Genomic DNA, 25,758 nt, shown 5'->3' with positions numbered 1-25,758 from the left:
AGAACGTTGAATAGCAGAACTCGGTTGACTATTAAAAGGAATCAAAAGGAAAGAAGCATGAAATGGAAGAAAAGAAAATTAAACAAAAGACAATCTCATACCATAATCTTACGCTTTGTAGACATATCACGTATTTCCGTAAAATCTTTTAAGAGCTTCCTCCGAATAAATAGGGTCTTATCTTAAAAAGATTTCACTTTGTTCTGTAAATTGGTATGAAAATAATAGCTAAGAGTATTTGTCGTTTTAACATTTGAATAAAAATTTTAAATTAGTTTTTTTTTTTTTTTTATAATATGAGAGTAGCAGACGAGCATGCAGTCCACCTGATGGTAAGTGACTACTGCCGCCCATGGACATCTGTAATCAACCCCAGATAGGATTAGATATTCCTACCTGAGGTCGGCCACAGATGCGCCGCTACCCCTGAGGACTAAGCTGGAACGCCTCGGAAAAGTCTCTCCCTTACCACACCCTTCAAACCGGAACACAGCAGCGCCTAACACTGCTGTTATTAGGTAGAAATAGGTGTGGCGGTGGTGCCGCCGGAGTCGAACCACAAAGGGTTCTACCACCTTCAAAGATATTAGAATTCTGACTAACACCCATATTCTGGTTTGAAATGTTTGGTAAGGAAAACACACTTATTGTGCGTTAGGCGTTAGGCGTTTCCAATTAGTTCTTAAAACATCTGTGGCCGACCTTAGGTAGGCATCTTATCTAATCTGGGGTGGATTACAGTTGTCCACATGTAGCACTTGCCTCTTACAGGTAGACTACAATTTTCTAAAACTAAAAAATAGACGTAACGGGATACCGTTAAACTCGGTCAAATTATACGACCACTACCTTTTAAAATGATGATGATGATTCAGTAAAATATATATAATTTTACTGAATCATCATCATCATCAACCTATTACTGTTTAAGCAAGTGATAAAAAAAATATAATATGCACATAACTTTAAAAAAATCAGGGGTGCGCCTGGGATTTGAACCTCGGACCTCTCGATCAAGAGGCCTAGTTTCTTAACCACTAGGCTTCGCTGAACTGTATTATGTTGTGTGTCACTGTTTTTAATGAATACTTCACATTCATTCAAAATAAAAACATGGCAAAGGTTAAATAAATAATCTCTGTTATTTGTAAATTTGGCGTTTTTTAATCCCGAGTTCCCGAAAACAACGATATTCCCGGTTTAAATGACCATAAATTCCCGATCAAAGAGCTTGCAAATAGCAGCGTTAATATTTACGTTATTTCAGTGTTTATTTTGTATAACGTAAAGCAATTTTGGCTCATCGAATCCTTGTGTAAATAGCTGTAAGGGTATTTGCAAAGATCGTGTTTTATTTTGGTTAAATACGATATTTTCAGGGATAATTACGAACCGTGTTCCACTTAACTTCAGCGACCGTTGCTTTATTTTTGTATGCGAATATAACATTGGTCGTTTATGTTGATTAGTGGAACATTTTATAATTAAGTGATATAGTATCAATTTGATATAAATCCTTTGTACATTATGTCCGTCCGTAGCAATTTTTTTAATAGTATTAAGAATTTTATAGGTCTCCTAATGTAATTGAGGTTGACACTTCTTTTAGATGTTAGACAATATTTTGGGTTCAAGGAAATACTATGTGAAATAAAAAGTTGAACATGAATATCAGTATAATAAAAAGATATGTCCGACTTTGTTTACAATGTTTTTGGCTTACATATTAGAGTAAACGGGCGAAAGCTGAATAGAAAGTCCGACTTTTTTAATCAAGTTGGTACAATCTTTATTAATAGGGGTTATATGTAATGCTACAATCTTATTTTATTTATACATTTAATTCTTACGCAAGTTCCACCGTTACACCAACATTTGAACTTATTATTAAAATGATCATAATAATTAACATTTCATTTTGTTTCAGCTCTCCCGGTGTACGCCATTTTGAGTATAATACTCAGTTCCGTTGTGGTGATACTTGCAATTCTATCAGTATTTATATATAGGTAAGTTCTGTTGTTCCTAATTTTACTAAGTTTTCTTTACTTTTTAGTTTTAAGATTTCTCGTGACCACGATCCAACTGGGTCAAAATATCAGAAATATTGGTAGAAGATCCCGATATAAGACGACCTTCACCTGAATTTTTTTTTGACATATTTAATTTCATATAAAAAAGGTTTCATCTATTAAGCAGCTCGGTGAAGGTCGTCTTATATCGGGATCTTAGACCATATACATAGATAGAAATTGAAACCGTATATCATAAGTACCTACATAATATTTTAATATTTTAATTCCGTGATAATGTTCGTTTAGAATCAAATGATTATTTCAGCTATGGCCTGTCGCAGACCAGAAAATGGACAGTCAATATTTTCTGTAGCATTATTTTTGAAAATGACAAAAATACAAAGGCCTTATTACAATTTATCTAGGGAATAATTATCTAGCTTCTAATATTGGTAGGCAAACATTGCTTGAGATTGCTAATTTCGTGTGTTTGACAATCTCCAGAGAAGAGACTAGGCCAATAATAAAAATAGTAAATAAAACAGTATTTGTATAACTAATGTCGGGAGTGCTTCGAAGGGACACATAAAAGCTCTCTAACCTGTGATAGAGGCTCAATGTGCCGCATATTTATTCAGAGCCTATTCGATTTTTATATGTTTGCGGTGTAAATGTTATTTGACGGGAAAGCTATATAGAAACAATTGACCAAAAGCACGAGTATTTGGCTTACTGTACACAAGATAACATAATAAAAATACAAATTAAAGAAAATAATGACAAAAAGAAAAATAAAATTCAAATGAGAATCCTATACATTTTTTTAAGATGTTCTAAGGCACGTCATGTGTAAAATATATAGTAGATTTGAAAACATCTGATAACTCAGTCGTAAATACATAAAATATTTTAAACAGATAATAAATCATTTGTAATATGTAATTACTATTAATAATATTGTGTTCCAAAATGCGTCTAAAATTCGTCCAGTGGTCCTTTCAAAATGTATGTTCTTTTGCCAACCATATTACAAAAATTAGTTAAAAAGAACTTGTTTTCATAAATAAGATAATAGGTACCTACATAGTTCATCTTAAACTTGGCACACCGCTTGCATAAGTAAAATAGAAGATTGAAATCTTTTAAAGAAGAAAAATCTCATATCTGAGTTTCATCCGCAACTACTAAGAGGCTTAAAAAGCCCTTCAAACTATCATGATGGGATAAATTTTAGGCAAAAGACAGTCGGAGATGAAAAACATATCTCAAACATAGATAAGTGTCAGTCTCAGAATAAAAAAAGAGACACAAAAAATATTGAAGCATAATTTGCACTTGTAATCTTAAAATCCTATGAACGTGTCAGCTTAGGTCAGGTTTTTTTTTGTTTATATAATATAAGAGTAGCATACGAGCATGCTGTCCACCTGATGGTAAGTGGCTACTGCCAACCATGGACATCTGTAATCATCCCCAGATAGGGTTAGATAGTCCTACCTGAGGCCGGCCACAGATGCGCCGCTACCCCTGAGGACTAAGTTGGAACGCCTCGGAAAAGTATGTCTCCCTTCAAAATGGAACACAGCAACGTCGCTGGTGCTGCCGGAGTCGAACCACAAAGGGTTCTACCACCTTCGAAGTTTAGTGTGGTTTTGTGGTTCCACTTGAGGTTCAACCACCTACTCTTTTGGGTTCGACTCCACCCTTTGTTCGACTCCGGCGGCACCACCGCTACACCTATTTCTGCCTAATAACAGCAGTGTTAAGCGCTGCTGTGTTCCGTTTTGAAGGGGTAAGGGAGACATACTTTTCCGAGGCGTTCCAGCTTAGTCCTCAGGGGTAGCGGCGCATCTGTTGCTGACCTCAGGTAGGAATTTCTGGTCCTATCTGGGGTTGATTACAGATGTCCATGGGCGGCAGTAGCCACTTACCATCAGGTGAACTGCATGCTCGTCTGCTACTCCTATATTATAAAAAAAACTGTTAAGCGTTGCTGTGTTATGGTTTGAAGGGGTCAGGGAGACATACTTTACTGAGGCATTCCAGCTTAGTCCTCAGGGGTAACGGCACATCTGTGCCCAACCTAATCCTATTTTAGGTTTGATTACAGACATTTATGGGCGGCAGTAGCCACTTACCATCAGGTGCACTGCATGCTCGTCTGCTCCTCCTATTTTATATACAAAAATATCGCACAAACAATGACGTGCCATTTCTACACGAATTGAGTATGGAAATAGAATTATCTAAATGTGATTTCTGATGTCGAAATTGCTTTCATTATATTGTATGTGACTACGAATTGAATACTCTTATGTCAAACTATATACACGTGTACCTACGTAATTGAAATGTATTCATTTGGTGTTTGCAAATATATTATTTAGTGTCGTTTCATGTTATGATTCTGTTATACTGATTAGTTCGTTTAATATTGGTTTGTTAATTTAAAGAAAATTTTGTATTATTTTCACTCGTATTGTTTTTAATAATATCTCCTAGTAGATCTGTTATAAATACGACTCTTTTACATATTCTCTTAGTAACCGTTTTTTATTTATTAATTATAGTAGTCTGAGCAGAAATTTTAAAAACTCATTCATAATATTTTTTTATGTACTAAAATTGTCTCATGCTTAATTTCAATCGGTTACGATCTACAAAGACATACTTATCCGAACCGTTCCAACTTAGTTCTCAGAAGTAGCAACACATTTGTTATCAACCTCAGGTAGGACTCTAATCTTATTTGGGGTAATTACAGCTGCCAAATGACGGCAGCCACTTATAATCTTATTTGGGGTAATTACAGCTGATCATGGGCGGCAGTAGCCACATGCCATCAGGTGGACTGCATGCTCGTACTTCAGTACCATACAAAAAACAAGCTGTGCGGAATATAATATTAATACTGATGATTTTCACAGGCATTATAAGCTAGAAGCGGAGATTGCTATGATGACCTGGCGAGTCAGCTGGAGTGACGTTCTTCTGCCAGGTGGAAGGTTACGAGGCAGCATACACTCTCTAGCAAGACGGTACAGCTCCGGGGTAAGTGACATGATTTATTTATAATTTTTCTGATTGTAGATATTGAAAAATCGAAAATGGTACCAACAATTTTGTTACACGTAGTAAGTGGATGATATATGCATTAAAAGATTGATGGACGACTGTATCAATAGATGCAATCGAGTTATCAAATCCAAATGAGTTCTTTAACCAAATTAAACTAACCACTAAGAGCTAACTTTCGAATTAAAAGGAATTGCGGAAGGTTGTAGAACTTGTTGAATTTTACTAGGGTGGTACCATCACTACACCTATTTCTACCGGGAAACTAATATAAGAGGCGATCATCTTATGCCTCAGGAGTTGCAAAGCATCTGTGATCGACAGGTCGATCTTATTCTATATGAAGTAAGTTACAGATATCCATGGAAGATAATAACCACCACTAATAACAGGTGGATTGCGAGCTCTTTTCTACTCCAATCGTATAAATAGATTAGCTATAATTCTAAAGAACTACTTATTCTCCTGCTTATAAATGCTACTCAACTCGTCAATGTACAAGTTAACAGTGCAACACAAGTTGGTAGCGTATGTTCACAATTATTAGCAACTTCAGGAAGTTTTGTGATAGGTAGGTGTAATATATATCGAGATCTTTACCGACCGCGTAACGTAATATATGTTACGTATATTAATTTTAGTTTTGATGTATACTTGTAAGGGTTATTTTTAATACTTAATCTCGTCTCTCTATCCCTTTGGTGGGCGTTTTTCTTCATAACTGTGTGAAAATGCCTGGAATTCTTCAAAGCGGAGTATGAAAATCAGATGTGGAAATTACAAAAGTGGTAAAACTCTTTTTGTTTCGACTTCGGAGGCTCCACAGCCACATGTATTTCTACCTACTAACAGCAGCGTTAAGTATTGTTGTAATCCGCTTTGAAGCATGTGACAAAGGAGACATACTTATCTTACACTAAGTCCTCAAGGGAGACGCATCTGTGATCTCAGGTAAGACTCAAATCTTATCCGGGGTTGATTACAGGTATTCTATAGCGCAATAGCAGCTCACCACCAAATGGACTTCATTCCCTGTTATTATATAAAAAAACCTTTTTTTTCGTAGACGGCATATTCCGATGAAGCAACATCTCTCGCTGGCGACAGACAAGTGTACGCACCGTGCGGCTTCTACAAAGGTTGTAGAGTAGCCATAAAGAAGATGGACAAACAGCGCATAGACCTCACCAGACCTCTCCTTCTAGAACTTAAGAAGATGAAAGATTTAGAGCACGATCACCTCGCGAGGTTCTACGGAGCGTGTGTGGACCCGCCACACTGCTGTCTCCTAACTGAATATTGTCCGAAGGGCTCCTTGCAAGATATTTTGGAGAACGATACCATCAAACTTGACTGGATGTTCAAAGTTAGCTTGATGCACGATATTGTCAGGGTAAGTACCTAAAGTTTTTTACACTCACAGCTCCACACTAGGATTCCGTGTCGTAGATGACATGAACACACACAAAGGCAAATACACAAACACCCAGACCCAGAATAGATATCTAATATGTCATCTGTCTGACCAGGGATCGAACCTGGAACCCTTTGCGCGTCAGACCGATGTCAAATTAAATTAAATAATAATAATAAAATGATAATTATGTAGATTCGATCTTGATGAGCACAACTCTTCTTGTTATTAGAAAATGAATTAATCAGATTCTCGCGGAGAGAATTCAAAGATTCACGCTATTTACTTTCCCGGCAAATTATGAAGTAATATGCCGTTTCCCCGAGGAATTATAGGCTTGGTTATTGAAAACATTTTTCTGCAAATAATTAATGAGGTTTTGTAGTTTCTGTTTCTTTCAAATAGGCTTATTAATTTCGAAAGTAGGTAGCAAGACTCATATTTTTTTTATAAATAACATAATTTTTTAAATCCTCGCGATCATCTCATAATAATTTCTATTTTACCTATTTCCGCATATTAACAGTAGTGTTAAGAGCTGCTGTGTTCTGGTTTAAAGGGTGTGTGGTAAGGGAGACATACTTTTCCGAGGCGTTCCAGCTTAGTTCTCAGGGGTAGCAGCGCATCTGTGGCCGATCTCTGGTGGCATCTAATCCTATTTGGATTTGATTACAGAAGGGCGGCAGTAGCCATTTACCATCAGGTGGATTGCATGCTCGTCTGCTACTCCTACATATATTATAAAAAAATCTTATAAGGCCTAAGCTTTTTTATTGCTTTAGCATTTGCCCCTCAGAGGAAGAATTTACAATAATCATATCTTTTAGTGCTTATGTAAGCTACAAAAAAAAACCTAAGGAAAATATTACGCTTTAAACTAAACGGTTTACACAGTTCACTATCTATCAGTGTTAGTCTTACTAAGTAAATCTACTTAATTTAAACTTACAATTCCATTACGAATAAATTTGTAAGTTAAGATATAATAAAGTTACTTGGAAGTTGGGGGAACTGATTTCCTGCACCGAATCCACAAACTTGATACGACTTGAAGACTTTAAGTAGATGGAAACCTTGGAAAACTTTACCTCTTTACCGCTGTATGAAATTTGAAGGTGCGCAGTACTTTGTAGGATTTCATCATATCTGCGGTTATTATGTGGTGGTGCTATAATATATTTGGTGCTTTCTCTTTATATAAAATAATATTGAATCTTTCTTTTATCCGAATAAGGATGGTGATGTTTTTAGAGCCTATGTATGTCTCATTCTTTGACACGATCAGCAGCCCAAACGGCTTGACGGATTTAAGCACATGAAAAGTCGTTGGATTCGCCAAAATTATGGGAGTGACATAGCCTCTATTTTTAAGCAATCGGGATTTTTATAGTAATTTTGTAGTTATTCCATCCATCAGCCTTTTGAGGTCCACTGCTGGACATAGGCCTCCCCTAATTGGCGCCACTCCAACCGGTCCCGTGCCCTTTGAATCCAGCGGTTTCCCGCCGTCTTCTTCAGGTCGTCGGTCCACCTGGTCGGGGGGCGGCCTGAACTCCTTTTGCCTCCGCGTGGTCGCCACTCGAGGACCTTTCTTCCCCATCGGTTATCGGTCCTCCGAGCGATGTGGCCAGCCCATTGCCACTTCAGCCTGCTAATTTTGAGAGCTATGTCGGTAAGCTTAGTTCGTCTACGGATTTCATCATTACGAATCATGTCTCGTAGCGAAATACCAAGCATAGCTCTCTCCATAGCACGCTGAGCGACTCTGAGCTTTCGAACGAGGCCTACGGTAAAGGACCACGTTTCGGCGCCGTAGGTCATCACTGGCAACACACATTGCTCGAATAGTTTCGACTTCAGGCACTGAGGAATTTTGGACGAGAAGATGCTCCGTAATTTCCCGAACGCAGCCCAGCCGAGTTGGATTCTTCGAGTGACCTCCCTCTCAAAGTTGGACTTACCCATCCGGATCGTTTGTCCCAGGTAATTGTACTCGTCGACAACTTCGAGAGGAGTGCCATCAACAACTACCGGTACGGGTGTGACATGGACATTGGACATGATTTTCGTCTTGTCCATGTTCATCTTAAGACCCACCCGTTGTGAGGCACTGTTGAGGTCTCCTAGCATTTTACTGAGGTCCCTCAGCGAGTCTGCCAAGATGACTATATCATCAATTTTGTAGTTATTACGTAATTCAAATATATTTTTTTACTTATCTAATCCTACTTTCCAATCATCATCAACAACCCACTACTGTCCCACTGCTGGGCACGGGTCTCCTCTCATAATGAGAAGTATTAGGCCATAGTCCACCGCGCTGGCCAAGTGCGTATTGGTAGATACCTTTGAAATTTTTATAAATCTCTCAGGTATGCAGGTTTCCTCACGATGTTTTCCTTCACCGTTTAGCAAGTGATAATTAATTTCTCCTTTCTACTTTCCAATAATGATGGTCTAATATTGAGTATTGATCCATGCGTACCTGTATGCACGCTTACCAAAGAAACATGCATACACTAAAAAAAATAACTTCTTCTCTCGCAAGTAAAACCAGAAAATAAATGAATTGAATCTTAATAATATATTGGCACAGTGAAATTACTGAGTACATCCAATTGTTTTATAAATTTGTTTTCATTCGTCTTATTTACGGCTTCAATAAGCGAATGATTCGTGCATGTCATTATGCACTCTTTGTTAAATCTGTCAGTGCAATCATTCGAAAGGAAATTAAATGTTATCGTTCAGAGCGAATGTAATTTCTGGGATTTTAAATTGATCTTCAATCCAATACTCCTCATTAATGAAATGAACGTCATTGTTAAATAGGTTTCGCATTTGTTTCAAAATTTAAAATTACGTTGACTCAATGTATAGTTAATTTATTTTACGAACTTTCAACAGGTTTAGCTTATTTCTATAAGTTTTTGGCATATGAAAACCTGCACCGCTGTATTCTAATTTAGAAGATGATAATCTTAGCATAGGTAATAACGATTTGGTAGTAGTATGAAGAAAATATATTACTAAAAACATTGTAAGTGCTGTATGTCTATACAAAATTACACATAGAATACACATTTTCCAAAGCATTCCAACTTAGCCGTCAAAGATAGCAAAGCATCTGAAGCCGACTTAATTTAAGACTGTAATCTCATCAGGGGTTGATTATAAATTAGCAGTAGCCATTTACCATAAGTTGGACTGAATGTTAGTATATTATATAAAGAGGTAGAAGATAAAGATAAAGATAAAGATAAAGAGTGGATAAAAACTCAAAATTATTTGACAGGGTATGCACTATCTTCATGGTACTGACATCAGATCTCATGGTGCGTTGAAATCGAGCAATTGTGTGGTGGATTCTCGCTTCGTGTTGAAGATAACCGACTTTGGTCTGCACGCGCTGAGGACTTCAGAGAAGGACTCTAGAGCTCATAGCTATTGGACGCGTAAGTGATTTTCAGACACAAACGGATACTATTTTAATATGTTGGCCAATATATCAGGAAATGACTTTGTTTCGTATAATCTTTGGGATGTATTTTTCAAAAAGAAGAATCGTTTTCGTGTATCTGGACGGCAACTACCCTGCAAATAGCTTGCTTTCGAACTTAATTGTATACTTAATATTCGAAAAGGACAATTTTCTTTTTCAAAAAATTACATCTAATTGGCATGTAGGTATTATGAATGGAAATTGAAAAATATCATTCTTAGGTCAACACATTTTTGTTACCTTAAAAAATAATTTACTTATACCGTCAATATTTTTGTACTTATTAATTTTCATCATCTCTTTTCCTCATAATATCATTAAAAAAAATATAAACGATTTTATTCGTTGTTTATGTCACTTTCCTTTATTTTTTCATTCATTTATTTATTTACATGACATTCTTATTTATATTATTTCTTTTCTATTTTAACTACTACTCTCTTACTTAGGTCTTTTATGGACGTCTCCTGAACTATTGCGTATGCCTGAACCACCTCCGGAAGGTACTCAGAAGGGCGACGTGTACTCCTTTGCTATCATCATGCATGAGATCGTCAACCGGCAGGGCGCCTTCTGGTTAGGGCCAGGAGTTGATATGTCGCCTAAAGGTACTGTACCTTTCTTTAGTATTTCAATGAGTTCTTATTATTCAGCCCTAAATTCATCAGTCTATCGTCTTATCTACTTAATAAAGATTTATTAAATTAATCTCAGTTTGATAAAGTTTTAATTGTATTTGAATAAGATATACTTAGGATACTATAATATTTTCACTAAAACTTGAATTAATATAAACCTGAATTTAAATTATTACATTTAAATAAGCTAACTTTTCAAAAAGAAATAAGTCCAAAATTATTTTTATCTTCAACGAAGGTTGCAGGCAAAAAATAAGTTCTTTTCACAAAAAGAAGCTTTCACAATGAAATTTTCGTCATAATATGTAATCGCAATTTTCAAAAAGAAGTTTTCATTGTATCATCATAATTTTCAAACCAATTTTTTCATCAAAATCCCCAACAGAGATAATAGAAGCAATAATAACAAGTGGTCTCCGACCCAATACCTCACACCACCGCTCCTGTGAGGTAGATGACGCGACGGAGCTGATGCGGCGCTGTTGGGCCGAAGACCCCACGGAGCGGCCGGACTTCGCCCATCTGAAGGGCGCTATACGACGCCTCAACAAGTAATGCTTGTACATACTGTGTGATGGGTTCTTTACTAACCTTTGCTTTACGTATTAAACCATTCTGACATAAACATCTGTTATTAAAATTCAATCTACCAATAATTACACCAACGATATTATTATAATTTATAATGGACAAGAATTGTCAAATGTCTTTGGAAGCAAAAAATTGGATAGATTGAATATCAATAACGGGCGTAAATTATGAAATTGCAGTCCAGCTTTTCATACGGGAGTTAGTAATGTAATTTTTTGTTTTCACGTGTACTTAAGGTTTTTTTATCACGTTCAAACGTACCAACGAAGCTTTTCTAACTTATCCTTAATATTTATTTGTAGATCCAACAATACTATTTTCTATGTCTACGTTCATTTCGTTTTGTTTTTCTACAATATTGTTTTTCATTACAAATATTTCTTTTTTATACTTTCTCATGTCATATGTTTGGCCATTAGCTTTGAAAATAACATCAGATTTAAATTGCTTGCTATATTATACAGGTTTAATTTCTTATCTATTGTTTTTGCTGCTGACTTTAACTTTTATATATTCTTATAGTTGATTAATTTTTGTTTTTAAATCATAAAACTTTATTTCTCTTTTAACAGGACTCAAGAAAGTAGTAATATATTGGATAATTTGCTCTCTCGTATGGAGCAGTACGCTAATAATTTAGAATCATTAGTTAGTGAAAGAACACAAGACTATTTAGAAGAGAAGAAAAAGTGTGAAGAACTTCTGTATCAATTATTACCTAAGTAAGTATATAAAAGATATCTCATCTAATTATATTTAGTGTTAATTAATTTAAAATAGGATTTTTATCCGGCTATATTGTATTTATTATTTGATTTAATTATTTCGTCAATAATTCTAATCGAACTGTTGGAATTCTTGTATTAAACGAAATATATGCGTTAAAATATTTTTTTCACGTTCAAATCTGGTATTTAATTTAAATTTTGGTTCTAGAGTTTTCTACTTCTACTTAATTAAAAGCATTTGTAATAATAACAATGATTTATCCATCCATTTATAATTATGATTCGCACAATAACTTATTTTAAATCAATATTAGGTTTAATAACCTGTATTTTTTCTAATACAATCAATAATGTAACACCTAATAATAGCATATTTAGTATTTTCCACATTGTAACTTTTCTCTCCACGATTTTAATTTTCCCTATTTTTTTAACCAGGTCTGTAGCTTCCCAACTTATCCACGGTCAATCCGTAGTAGCCGAGACCTTCGAGCAGGTCACTATCTACTTTTCCGATATCGTTGGCTTCACGGCTCTCTCCGCTTCCTCTACGCCGATGCAAGTCGTCGATCTACTCAATGACTTGTATACTTGCTTCGATTCCATTGTGGGGAATTACGATGTTTATAAGGTGAGTGGTATTTTTCCTTTTTTAGAGTAATCATTTAATTATTAATTAAAAATAATGACAATTTGACTTTTATTCACATAATTTATTATAATTATTTTCACCATAGTAATACTCTTTACGTTTAGTGTCTTTTCAGAATTTTATATGCTATACAATGAAATTGTTAAGGTTAAGTTTCGGTTGAGTGACTTTTTTTACATTTTGTGTCTATATTTGCCTTACCAACTGATTATTATTTTCATTAACTTAAAGATATATAATCTTTTAGTAAATTAAAATCAAGACTATTGGTACAGGATCCCTAGTATAGTTTTCATCATTTATTACTAACAAGCTGATTTTTCGTGAGTAGCTTCGTTTCGACAAGACGCCCAACATTTTTCCTTACAGCAATGTTGGTAAATGGTAGCTTGATGGGGCAGCAAGGATAAAATATGTTGACCGGACGAATTCTAAAAATTTATTACTAACCAAATTTTTCTTTGTTAATTCTCAAGATAATTATTTAAATAACGTGAAAAAATTTTTGTCCTACAAAATATAAGGTTTTTCAGTCCAGTAATTCCAGTTCCAGTAAGTAATTCCAGTCCGCCAGTTTTATAGTTTATTTATATTATATTATAGTTAAATTACAAATCTTGTAGGATTAATAAAAGTTACCCTTTTTTTTGTAGGACATTGTTTTATTTAGATAAAAATTATATTATCCTATCACGTGATACCTTTGTCCTACAGTTACTAATAAAAAAAATAATCCTGCGGAATTAACATCTTTTCAGCGTAGGTCCGAGATGACATACCATGTAATTTGTAGGACAATGTGCATGGTAGACTATGTAAATGGTAGACAGCCAATAAAAAAAAAATCAGCTGGTTAGTAATTATTTTTCATGACCTTGTTTATGATACATGTTGGAGAGGGGGGACGCCTTAATAAAAACCTTATATTTTGTAGGACAAAAATTTTTTCACGTTATTTAAATAATTATCTTGATAATTAACAAAGAAAAATTTGGTTAGTAATAAATTTTTAGAATTCGTCCGGTCAACATATTTTATCCTTGCTGCCCCATCAAGCTACCATTTACCAACATTGCTGTAAGGAAAAATGTTGGGCGTCTTGTCGAAACGAAGCTACTCACGAAAATTCAGCTTGTTATTAATAAATGATGAAAACTATACTAGGGATCCTGTACTATATTTTTATTAGATTCAAGCGCATTTTCATTAAAATCAAGAGCAGCTTTATGAATATTATATTTAGCAATAGCTATTTCTTCACTACAATTTCCTTCATCTCTACCTGCGTCAGAATCTACCTTAGCATTTGTTTAGCTTAGCACAATAACATCAAATTCTATATATTTTTTATTGTATGTTGTACATCTGGGTACAATAAATCACTTAGGGGTATGAAAAATAGATAGTAGCCGATTCTCAGACCTACTGAATATGCATATACAATTTGGTGAAAATCGGTAAAGCCGTTTCGGAGGAGTACGGTAACTAACATTGTGCCACGAGAATTTTATATATAAGATTATTATCTATTTACACAGGTGGAAACAATAGGCGATGCATACATGGTGGTGTCCGGTCTACCTGAACGTAACGGTACGAGACATGCATGTGAGGTAGCTCGCATGGCATTGGCGCTGCTCAATGCGGTCAGACGGTTCCGCATCAGACATCGGCCGCATGACCAGCTGAAGCTGAGGATTGGACTGCATTCTGGTAAGTTATTATAATAGGAGTAGAAGACGAGCATGCACCTGATAAGTGCTCTGCTTGCTAGCTTTAATCAAACATTTTAAGATTTCACCGGGTGCGGTCCCAAGAGGGGACGTCACATGGGTCTTGAATACCCTCAAATCGCATTTGGTTATTGTTTTTTTCGTGGGTAAACCTATATGGAACTTTCCTCTCTGCTGCGGGGGTAGTGGAGAGGATATGCCGGAATATACAATTACTGTTTTTAGTGGGTAAACCCTACATGGATTCCTCTCTGCCGCAGGGGTTGTGGAGAGGATATGCCGGACTTTACAATAATTACTATTATATACATTTAAAACGCGTTACTAAATAGTGATCTAATTTAACCAAATTTTCCGTAAATGATCGCGCCAGGAACTCACTTAATCAATAAGAGGGTTCCTTATTGATGCAAGGTACCAAAAGCGGTAAGCAAAGTAAAAGTAAAAGAAGTAGAGCGTTAGTATGGTTCTAGAGGGTGAGCATTGAGAAAGGATTTAAAAAAGCCGCCTCTGAGAATCAAAAGCAGGTGAAAGCTGGTATTTATACCCTCAGGCAAAGGATACGGCAATAAAGCTTGTATTTGTATAAATTTAACTGAACCTCAAATAAGCTGGGTATACAATAGTTCAACCCGACCACGCTTCGCTAAGGCTCAGCCTGATATTCCCGTGGGAACTTCGGGAGAAAAATACATAAAATATTCGCGTAGTAGTGTAAATATTCCAAAACCGAACGACTACTTTTCGAGACATGACAAAAATATATAGAAACGTTTTTACCCTAATTTGATCCTTATAAGCAACAATATCAGATAGTGGAATAATATAGAGGATGATTTTTTCAAAATGAACTCATTCGATTTCCGGTTAGGGGAAAATATATTTTAAAAAACGAATGATGCTAACTAATCTAATCCTCGTAACTCCTTTCTGCATTTTTTGCTAATCCTTACAGTTTAGATTTGGCCCTGATGGCCTATTTGAAAAATTCATCCTGTATATGCGTCTCGGCTAAGTCTTTCTTCAAACCAGAACACAGTGGCGCTTAAAACTGCTGTTATTAGGCAGTAGATGCCGCTGGAGTTGAACCACAAAGGGCTCTTCAATCAACTTATTCAACCGTAAGCACTACGTAGTGATAGTGATTGACTGTTTTGAATATTCGCAGTAGTTTGAATAAAACATGAGAGTAAACATTGACTCGCCTTGTGCTGTACCGTACAGTGGAAAAAGTTTAGCCATCCACGCTCTAAAAGGTTGCCTATTTTAGGACTCATAGCATATTTTACTAAGTTCGTTCTACCTGGCGTTTTGGTAGGTTTTATTACAGTTTATCTTTAAACCCCGTTTGTATCTACAGAAATTGAATGTGTCAGATATATTTTTCCATATATAATACTTGTTACGGTAGATATAAATACGTCAGTACATAATTATGGTGTAAGATTCTTCTTCTTTTTAGTCTATCATAGTACATGTATAACTCGCTCTTTGTTCGCTTTTTTATTTTTTTTACTGACAATTCACGGTAGACATCTGACGGCTTCTATGCAGGCATGTTACAGACATAGATATATTATCCTACTGACGTAGCATATCTATGTTTACAGATCACATAAATACGTTACAATACAAAGAATACCATTGTGTCTGTCACGACCCGTGTCTGGCACGTTAAATGTCTGTATATACTCGAATTTGATTACTTGTTATTACTCTGAGATAGGAAATGAGCATGCAATCCACGTGACAAAGTTTGTGGCGGGTAGACGCAGCAGTATTTACTCTCGCTAATTAATTCAATTTTAGTGGTAAATTATACGCATTTCGGACTGTAAAGTTGTGAAAGTAGTGTTAAACAATACGAAAAACGTTTTGTGCATGTTAAAATTGAGTAAAATAACAGTTTTACGTGTTAACCTAAACATAACATTTTACCAACAAAGTTACAAATTGTGACGAACTTGAACAAAGGTGTAAGTGACACATTCTCTAAGGCGTTTACGACATTCTGACAAGAAAACACGAACTGCACAAATGGCTTTGCAACGTACACCGCCCAGTAAATTCGGATCATCCCCTGATATAAGTACCATGTCTTCAGATAAGGATATAAACTTCAATTCACGTAAAAGAAAGCAACCCGAGGACGAACTATATCATAGTTTGCTTTTTACATTAGAAGAGAAGATTGAACAGCAAATGGTCATATTTAACGACAAAATCATAACCAGTGTTACGGCTGCAGTTACTACTGCGTTGTCAGATCAACTGTCTAAACTTAATTCTAACCTATTGGAGATAAATTCAAAGTTAAACGCACTTACGGAGGAAAACACCGTTATAAAGAAATCACTATCTGATACAAACCTACGTCTAAGTGAAATTAATACGACATTTATCACTCACTCGCGAAGGCAGGAAGAACTTGAATATAGCCTACAGAAACTTGAAGTCAGTAGTTCTCAATGCACAGAATTAGTCACCCGAGTACAAGTACTTGAAGCGAAAATACAGAGTACAGAACAACAATCCCGGCTTAATAATCTTGAGATTTGTGGTATCCCCGAAAAATTAAAAGAAGATTTATCCACTCATTTCCATAACATAACAAATTCATTAGAGGTAAAATCATCACCAGCTGACATCATACATATTACAAGGATTCGTCCATATAATACGGTCACACACCGTCCGAAAGCAATTGTAGTGAAGTTACAATCACGTTTATTACGAGACTCAATTCTGTCTGCAGTTCGGGCTAAGAAAGGCATAAGGTTATGTGACATTGGTTTCCCCGGAGATGAGAGGAAGATCTACATAAATGAACACCTGACTCCAGATAATAAATTACTGTATAAAAATACTAAAGAGAAAGTGAGAGCCGCTCAGTATCAGTTTATCTGGATACGGGATGGCAAGATTTTTGTACGTAGAAATGATAAAAGTCCTGCTATATACATAAAAGACAGTAAAGATCTCGAGAAAATTATGTGACTAGTTCTAAATCTATATTTTGTTGCCTTCAATCAGTTTGTAAAACGTATAATTTTGCTATGTTATATTTTTATTATTTATTTTATAATATATCATGTTTTTCAATATATTTATAGTAATAATAATATGACCTTATTTATTATATCTTCATATTTTCAAATATATATATATTATAATAATATAGTGTATGTTTTATATTTTTGTTTATTTTATTTTAATTACCTAGCACCGTTTTCAACCAAAACTTGTATTGTATTGAATGTAAAAATACATACAATTTGTTATTATTTATCTGAGTCAAATTTTAAACACGTAGTATATTATACATCTAATACAAAATACAATATTATATCACTTAAATATAAGTGTGATCTCATATTTGAAATCCTTCCTAAATGTTTGTTTTTGTTTTATGCTATTAATGACCCTATACATGGGAAATTAAAGAAAAAACTTTATAAGTTTATATTTATTCCTTAATAATTATGAATAACAAAAAGTTACACATTTTTTATCAAAATGTTCGGGGCCTACGCAGTAAATGTTTAAACCTATACAACAACATTTTGTCATGTGACTATAATTTAATATTACTGACTGAGACGTGGTTGCAAAGCGATATTTTAGATAGTGAATTGTGTGACGGGAGGTTTGACATATTCCGTTGTGACCGCGACTTCGCAGCCACAAAAAAGAATGCAGGTGGCGGGGTGATGGTTTGTGCGCGTCGTGAGCTAGGCGCTTGGAAACGATCTGAGTGGAGTTGTAAATATTTTGAATCTTTATGTGTGACTTTGTCGTCACGTAAACTTGGAACGTGTAATAACTTAAATATAATTTTAGTATACATACCGCCAGATGAACTTATGTTATCGGAGTACATTAATGAGTTTAGGAACACTTTTGAAAAGTTTTATCAATCTTCACCCACTGACAGTTACCTAGTAGTTGGTGACTTCAACCTTCCCTGTTTACAGTGGACCACATCGGAATGGTCCTTATCACATATTGGTAGAACTATTACACAAGAAACTGCTTGTGCATTTGCAGAGGATATGAGTTTCTGGGGTATGAAACAGTTTAATTTAATTTTAAATCGATGCAATAATATTCTTGACCTATGTTTTTCGAATTTACACTTAGTAATTACAAAATCAGATCCACTCTCTAAGTTAGACTCATTACATCCTCCGTTCTCAATTGAATTACATGACCTGTTTATCAAACCTTTTAAAGAAAATTCTCATATTAAATATAATTTTTACAAATGCAACTATGAACATATTAATAATTATTTGAATAAAGTGGATTGGGACCAATTGATTTTACATACGGACACAGTGGATCAGGCTGTCGAAAATTTCTACGATAAATTAAATGAATGTTTTGCTTTATTTGTTCCACTAGTGTCTTATAATAATAATAATTACCCTTTTTGGTACAGCAGAGCTTTAATTAAAATTACAAGAGAAAAATTTAAGCTTCATCAGAAATGGAAAAAACTTAAAAACCCTCGCGACTACGATGAGTTTAAATTACTCCGCGAAAGACATCATCGAGTTAAAAAACAATGCTTCGAAAACTTCACTCGTAACACTGAAAAAAATATTAAACATTGTTCTAAATATTTCTGGAAATATGTCAAATCAAAAAAGGGTGGATCCAATTATCCAAGTTGCCTCACACATAATAATATTAATTACACCAATTCCCAAGATATTTGCTCAGCCTTTAATAACTTTTTCAAGAGTGTCTTTACATCTCCAAAATCAAATAATTCACACAGTATTCTTATGGATCATCAGGGTAACGATGGTATTTCAAAAATATTAGTATCTGAGGAATTTATATTAAAGTCATTAAAAAGTCTTGATACATCAAAAGGGGCTGGATGTGATGGTGTACCTCCTATTTTCCTGTCATCCTGTGCCAAAAGCCTTAGCTATCCTGTTATGTTACTCTTCAAATTGTCCTTAAAACAATGTGTTTTTCCGTTGCTGTGGAAGAAGGCACATTTAATACCTATTCATAAAAAGGGTTCCAAATCACAAATAAATAATTACCGTCCAATTTCAATCTTGAATTGCCTCGCTAAAGTTTTTGAAAAACTTATTTTTCATCACCTATATCCTATAATTTCAAGTGGAATCCCTGATACACAACACGGGTTTTTAAAGAAACGTTCAACCGTATCTAATCTTGCATGTTTTTCTGAGTATGTTCTTAATAATATGGTGGGTGGTGGTCAAGTCGACGTAATATACACCGATTTTGAGAAGGCGTTTGATCGGGTAGACCATAACATTCTAATATACAAGCTGCAATCACTTGGTATTCATGGTGATTTATTAAGATGGGTTAAATCTTATCTAACTAACCGCTCTCAAGCTGTCGTTCTTGGTGGCTACAGATCAGACTTTGTTACAGTCTTGTCAGGCGTTCCACAAGGATCTCACCTCGGCCCTCTATTTTACAATGCCTACATTTATGATATTAATAACCATATAAGTAATGCTCGACACTTACTATATGCTGACGATAAAAAAATCTATATGCGAGTACGTTCAACTAATGATTGTGAGCTAATACAAAAGGATCTTAACTCGTTATATGAGTATTACATAAACAATAATATCACTGTAAGTATCAGTAAGTGTCAAATTATTTCATTTACGCGTAAATTTTGTCCTATAATTTTCCCATATACTTTCAATGGCGTTGTAATCGAGAGAGTGAACATTGTTCGTGACCTTGGAATTTTACTGGATTCCAGAATGACCATGCGCGATCATATTAATTCCAGTTGTAGTAAATCATTTCGTAATCTGGGATTTATAGTGAGAACTTGCCTTCCTTTTAATGATACATTAAGCCTAAAAATTGATTATTTTGCTTACGTCAGATCCATATTGGAATATGCTTCACAGATATGGTCACCAGCCTATGCCATCCATGTGCATAACATTGAGAGAATTCAAAGGAGGTTTATCTCTCATTTAAATCATAAAATTAAACGGTCAAGCTCATCTTATGATGATAATTGTAAACACTATAATCTCCTTAAGCTTGAAGAAAGAAGAGTTCTTTTGGATATGGGATTTCTTTATGATATTCTACGAGGGTTCATAGATTGTCCCGATTTGTTAGCTTGTATTAGGTTTAACGTCCCTAAATATCGCACCCGTCACACTAGTAATGTTATGTTTCATGTTCCTTTTCACACGACAAGGTATGGAAGTAATAGTGTTTTAGCGCGTTTGCTCAATACTTACAATAAAAAATTTAGTATAGTTGACCCATTCTTAGTTACTAAGGATGTTTTCAAAAATGAGGTAGTAAAAATAATATTAAATTCATGATGTCATTTATAATATAATATAATGATAATAATATGTTTCGATGTAAATAATTTTCGAATTATTTCATATATGTATATACGTATATTTTTATTTATATTAATATATATACCTTATTATTGCTATTTATGTAAAACATATTTAATAATTATTATTTGTATTTGATAGATTTATTTATTTTCATATAACGTCGTAGTTATGTCTTGAAGTTACTTTTTTGTCTACCCACATGAAAACAATTGTATGTAGGTAAAATAATTTAATATTAGTCTATTTTACTACATGTATGTTAATCTGTGGATAACTGTAATTGGCGTACGCTGTTGTTATCCCTAAGAAATAAATAAATAAATAAATACACTTACTGTCGGTAGCGGTCAACTCCATTTTTTTTATAATATACGAGTAGGAGTAGCAGATGAGCAATCGTAAGTGGCTACTGCCGCCCTTGGACATTTGTAATTAATCCCAGATGCGATTAGATATTCCTACCTGAGATCGGCCACAGATGCGCCGCTACCTTTGAGGACTTTAAATTATGTTCTATCCCTCTTTATTAATCATAATTGTTGTCACCAGGTCCATGCGTAGCCGGGGTGGTAGGCCTCAAGATGCCCCGGTACTGCCTCTTCGGGGACACCGTGAACACGGCGTCCCGTATGGAGTCCAATGGAGAGGCCTTGAAGATACACGTGTCTCCTACCACCAAGGCACTGTTGGACACATTCGGGACCTTCCACTTGGAATGTAGGGGAGAGGTTGCTATGAAGGTAAGTTTTGTTTGGTGACTTATTTTTTTTTCATTTTTTTAAGTTTTTTTAGACTTTATGGAGTTTTTTTTAATAATATGAGAGTAGCAGACGAGCGTGAAAACACCTGATGATGCCACTCATCATACGGCTACCTATGGACATCTGTAAGCCTAGACAAGATTAAATTAATTATTAATTATTATTTGAACGTGGTAGAACCCTTTGTGGTTCGACTCCGGCGGCACCACCGCCACACCTATTTCTGCTTTATATCGGCAGTGTTAGGCGCTGCTGTGTTCCGTTTTGAAGGATCTGGTAAGGGAGACAGACATTTCCGAGGCCTTCCAGCTTAATCCTCAGGGGTAGTAGCGCATCTGTGGCCGACCTTAGGTAGGAATAGCTAATTCTATCTGGGGTTGATCACAGATGTCCATGGGCGGCAGTAGCCACTTAACATCAGGTGGACTGCATACTCGTCTGCTACTCTTATATTATAAAAAAAAATACAAAATTCCTAGAGTTTTGCCACACATGTGGCGCTACCCCTGAGGACTAAGCTGGAATGCCTCGGAAAATTCTCCCTTATAACACAAAAAATGTGCCAATGGGGGAGTGTGTGGGAAGAATCCCATGAGTTATTTCGAATTGATAGAAATATGTCTAAAAAATGTTTATGAAAATATTGACAATATCCACTTTATAGGCAAAATACATATTTATTTCAGTTGCTTTTTATGTCTTTTGTGTTAAAATATTATCTGCATCTAAAAATGAAGGTTATAGAACTGTATATTTGAACTATTAAAGTATTATTGTCACAAATGTTTCTGCCTGAAACACATACACGGCTCAACTTAGAGATACTATAATTAAACATATGTGGTCAACCGCAAAGCTTTAGTTAGAACTCTAATTTTACTCGGAGTTAATTACATATGACCATTAACGGTCTTAAATATTAACATCAAATTAACTAATAACCCGTTTATAAATTCAGTCATGAATATTTAAGGAAATACAAATTAAATACAAATATTAAATTAGGTGAAAGTTTAATAAAATTGATTACGAATAATAAATTAAATCTCGCTTAAGCTCAATGGTCCATAAATATTATTACGGTAATCCGATTTGTAAATTTTCGTTTGCTCGTTAATTAAATTATGATTTAAATATTGTTTTCATTCGCTTTCCTGTTTAATTCGCCTGTCGAATATATAACACTTTGAGAATTAAAATTACGTGCTAATAATCGAATTGATTCAGTTACAGAAAACTAGTATAGCGAAAAAAAGTCTGACAATTAAATAAGTGTAAAACTATTCCATGTAAAATTGTTTTCCATTAAATAGCGTAAATTCCGTTATATAGCAGTAGTTTAAAATTTGAATTGAGAGGACAATGATATTTGCAATATTTGTATTTTTAAACTGATAGTAACATTTATGATTAAACTCCGGAAGCATCGCTACCACCTATATTTCTACCTAACAACAGCAGTGTAAAGCACTGCTGTGTTCTGGTTTGAAAGGTGTGGTAAGGGAGACATACTTATTCGAGGCGTTCCAACCGAGTCCTCAGGGATAGCAACGCATCTGTGGCCGATCTCAGATAGAACTAATCTTACCTGGGGTTGATAACAAATTACCATGGGCGGTAATGGGTTTTTTTTATTATTGCCAACGATAAGGCAGACGGGCTACCTGGTGTTTTCACCAGCAGTCACCGTCGCCTATGGACATTTGCAACATTAGAGGAGTCGCCAATGAATCGTCGGCTTCGGAGGAGAACTCTTTTTACACCCCTCTTGAAGAGCCCCATGTCCTAGCGTTAAACTTCAGGAGGATATTCATTCCACATTTTGCCCGTTCACGGCAGGTGAAAACTTGTTTCCTAACTTGATTGCTAAATGTTTTTTTCTTTACAGGGCAAAGGAATTCTAGTCACATATTGGTTATTAGGCGAAGTCGTGGACCCGAATGCTCCAAAAGAAAAGCCACCGTTAGTCAAACTGCAAGCACAGTCCGCTGAGAGTGGGTCCCTATCCCACTTGACCCCATTCCGGCAGCGCTTAGACCATGGCTCCAGGTCATCTAGCAGACGAGGTTCTGGATCATCCCAGAAGTATATAGACATAAGTAAGTTAGACAAAGAAGCACAACCGTTGCTACAAGTCGTCAAAATGCAAAGACAGCACTCCGACCCAACAGAACCCTTCACAAACGGAGTAACTGATGAAGAGCTGGACAAACTAAGCGTATCCAACTCAATTTCTCTAAACGTCAATTCCTTAAACCACAATTCAGTGCAAACTCAGCCGAAGGTAAAACTGAAGGACTGTCAAGTGAATTCAATAGGGAATCACAAGAATAAGGTGGGTAATAACAATTGGATCCCGAGGCTGCCGACAGCCAGTTCCTTTGACAACGGAACGAAAAGGGGTAATGAGTGTTTGAAAGATTATAGCAGCGTACCACTTCTGTCTAAAGCCGAGAAGCCGAGCGATTCGATTGTTTAGACCTGATTCGATTATTTAAACTGTAAATATTGAGCAACATTTTCTCCGAAACATTTTTGTTAGCCGAAATTTTAAGCATTTTAAAAAATGTAAGATTTTCCATACGAAATTAATTATTGATATCAATAATATACTTGTTTTACACAATGCTTATTAAAGTCAGTCAAAAGTAAAATTGAAGGATTGTCAAGTGAATTCAATAGGGAATCACAAAAACAAGGTAGGTAATAACAATTGGATCCGCAGGCTGCCGACAGCCAGCTCGTTTGATAATGGTACTAAGAGAGGTAATGAGTGCTTGAAAGATTAGCAGCGTACCACTTCTGTCGAAAGCCGAGAAGCCGAGCGATTCGATTGTATAAACATAATTCGATTATTTAAACTGTAAATATTGAGCAACATTATTGGGCAACTTTTTTTCTGAAACCTTTTTATTTGCCAAAACATGTAAAATTTTCCAAATGAAATAAATTTTATTGATACTCGTATCAATAATAAACTTGTTTTACACAATGTTTCCTGAAATTGTAGACGTCATACTTCAAAATTAAGCTCATATTCTTGCGTGTTTCATGCCCATGTTGCTCAATATTTCTTCTTGTGTCTGCATGTCTAGAAATCGTAAATTAAGAAAAATTTATGTAAGTTTAGAAAAATAAAAAGTTAATGCTTGTCGCGCAGTTAATTCTATTCGCACGAAAGCGTGTAAAAATGCAAAGATGCATATTTTGATGAACAAATTCTTAGACTAAGGAATGTCCCATTTTCCTAAAAATCTGGCTAGTATCTACTAGTCATGTGAACATTTTGTGGTCTGTATATTTTAGAAGTCAAAATACAAGTTAATAGTCATTTGTGACTTTAGTATTTATTATTTTTCAACGTTTTTTAGTTTTAAAACATAACATTGTGAATTAAAATTTTTTCATCTTCGTTAGTAAAATAGTTAACGATTAGTTTAACTTTTAAATGTCATGTGTATATAAGGTCCATGAGTAGCATTGGCTAGTTTTTGGGTGAAACGACTATCTAGCGAACCTATATGTACGAGTAATTTAATTCAGAATAATTCAAGTGACAAATAGTGCTGGCGTATATAATTTTGGTATAGCCTGATTATTTTTATATCAGCTTACTGCAACATATAGAAAGTAAAAGTAAAGACACAAAATGTGTAGACAGCTTTGGACTTGATTTAGGTCCACAAGTTTGCTTCGGACCTACCCGATATCTCGACGGGGCTATTTGCTTCGGATTTATTTGAGATAGATAGCTGCGTGACTTATCGAACTATTTGCTTCGAACTTATCCGAGAAATGTACGCCATTATTCGACAGTGTCATTTTTTATGGGGCTATTTACTTCGGACCTACCCTCTACCCTCTAGGTCCCAGAATACGTCGGCTATTCGGGGTATACCCAAATTATATGCGAAAGTTAACTTAACCTATTGTAATATACTTGTAATTTATATTAGTGAAATGTTCTAATTCTATAATTTTAGCTATTTACTAGTTACATTGTACTTAAAACTATGATTGTGACGAGAGAAATATAGAAATATTTTTAACATTCATTAATACAAGTGCACTTGATTCAAACATTTAATTATTTTTGCTTACACAATTCTGACATTAATAAATCTTTTGAACGAAAAGGACTCTTCATTCCCGAACATTTCCCGGTTATTTATTAACCCTTGTAGACAGGGCCGAATTTGCACGTGCCGTTTCCCTGGGGCAACGGAGCAGAGGGCCCTAATAATTTTCCGAATAAAAGGATTATTT

The 25,758-nt window shown here is 35.1% G+C and overlaps 1 protein-coding gene across 1 annotated transcript in view; it reads left to right on the top strand.

Moving 5' to 3' along the window:
• Positions 1 to 25,207, top strand: part of Gcy (receptor type guanylyl cyclase) — a 144,529-nt gene extending 119,322 nt beyond the window's left edge. The window contains exons 10-20 of the mRNA XM_073077129.1: positions 1,928 to 2,009; positions 4,943 to 5,066; positions 6,157 to 6,483; positions 9,800 to 9,959; positions 10,456 to 10,614; positions 11,030 to 11,195; positions 11,808 to 11,957; positions 12,402 to 12,594; positions 14,154 to 14,328; positions 21,281 to 21,471; positions 23,381 to 25,207. Of these exons, the coding sequence (XP_072933230.1) occupies positions 1,928 to 2,009; positions 4,943 to 5,066; positions 6,157 to 6,483; positions 9,800 to 9,959; positions 10,456 to 10,614; positions 11,030 to 11,195; positions 11,808 to 11,957; positions 12,402 to 12,594; positions 14,154 to 14,328; positions 21,281 to 21,471; positions 23,381 to 23,971 (2,318 nt within the window). The 3' untranslated portion in view covers positions 23,972 to 25,207. The remainder of the gene's footprint in view (positions 1 to 1,927; positions 2,010 to 4,942; positions 5,067 to 6,156; positions 6,484 to 9,799; positions 9,960 to 10,455; positions 10,615 to 11,029; positions 11,196 to 11,807; positions 11,958 to 12,401; positions 12,595 to 14,153; positions 14,329 to 21,280; positions 21,472 to 23,380) is intronic.
• Positions 25,208 to 25,758: the final 551 nt, after the last annotated feature.

Source organism: Epargyreus clarus, unplaced genomic scaffold (genome assembly GCF_041222505.1).
Source record: "Epargyreus clarus isolate Ecla_fem2 unplaced genomic scaffold, WU_Ecla_fem_2.2 ptg000010l, whole genome shotgun sequence".
NCBI lineage: Eukaryota > Metazoa > Arthropoda > Insecta > Lepidoptera > Hesperiidae > Epargyreus > Epargyreus clarus.
Note: the sequence above shows the minus strand (reverse complement) of the source record. Positions and strands in the feature narration are given on the sequence as shown.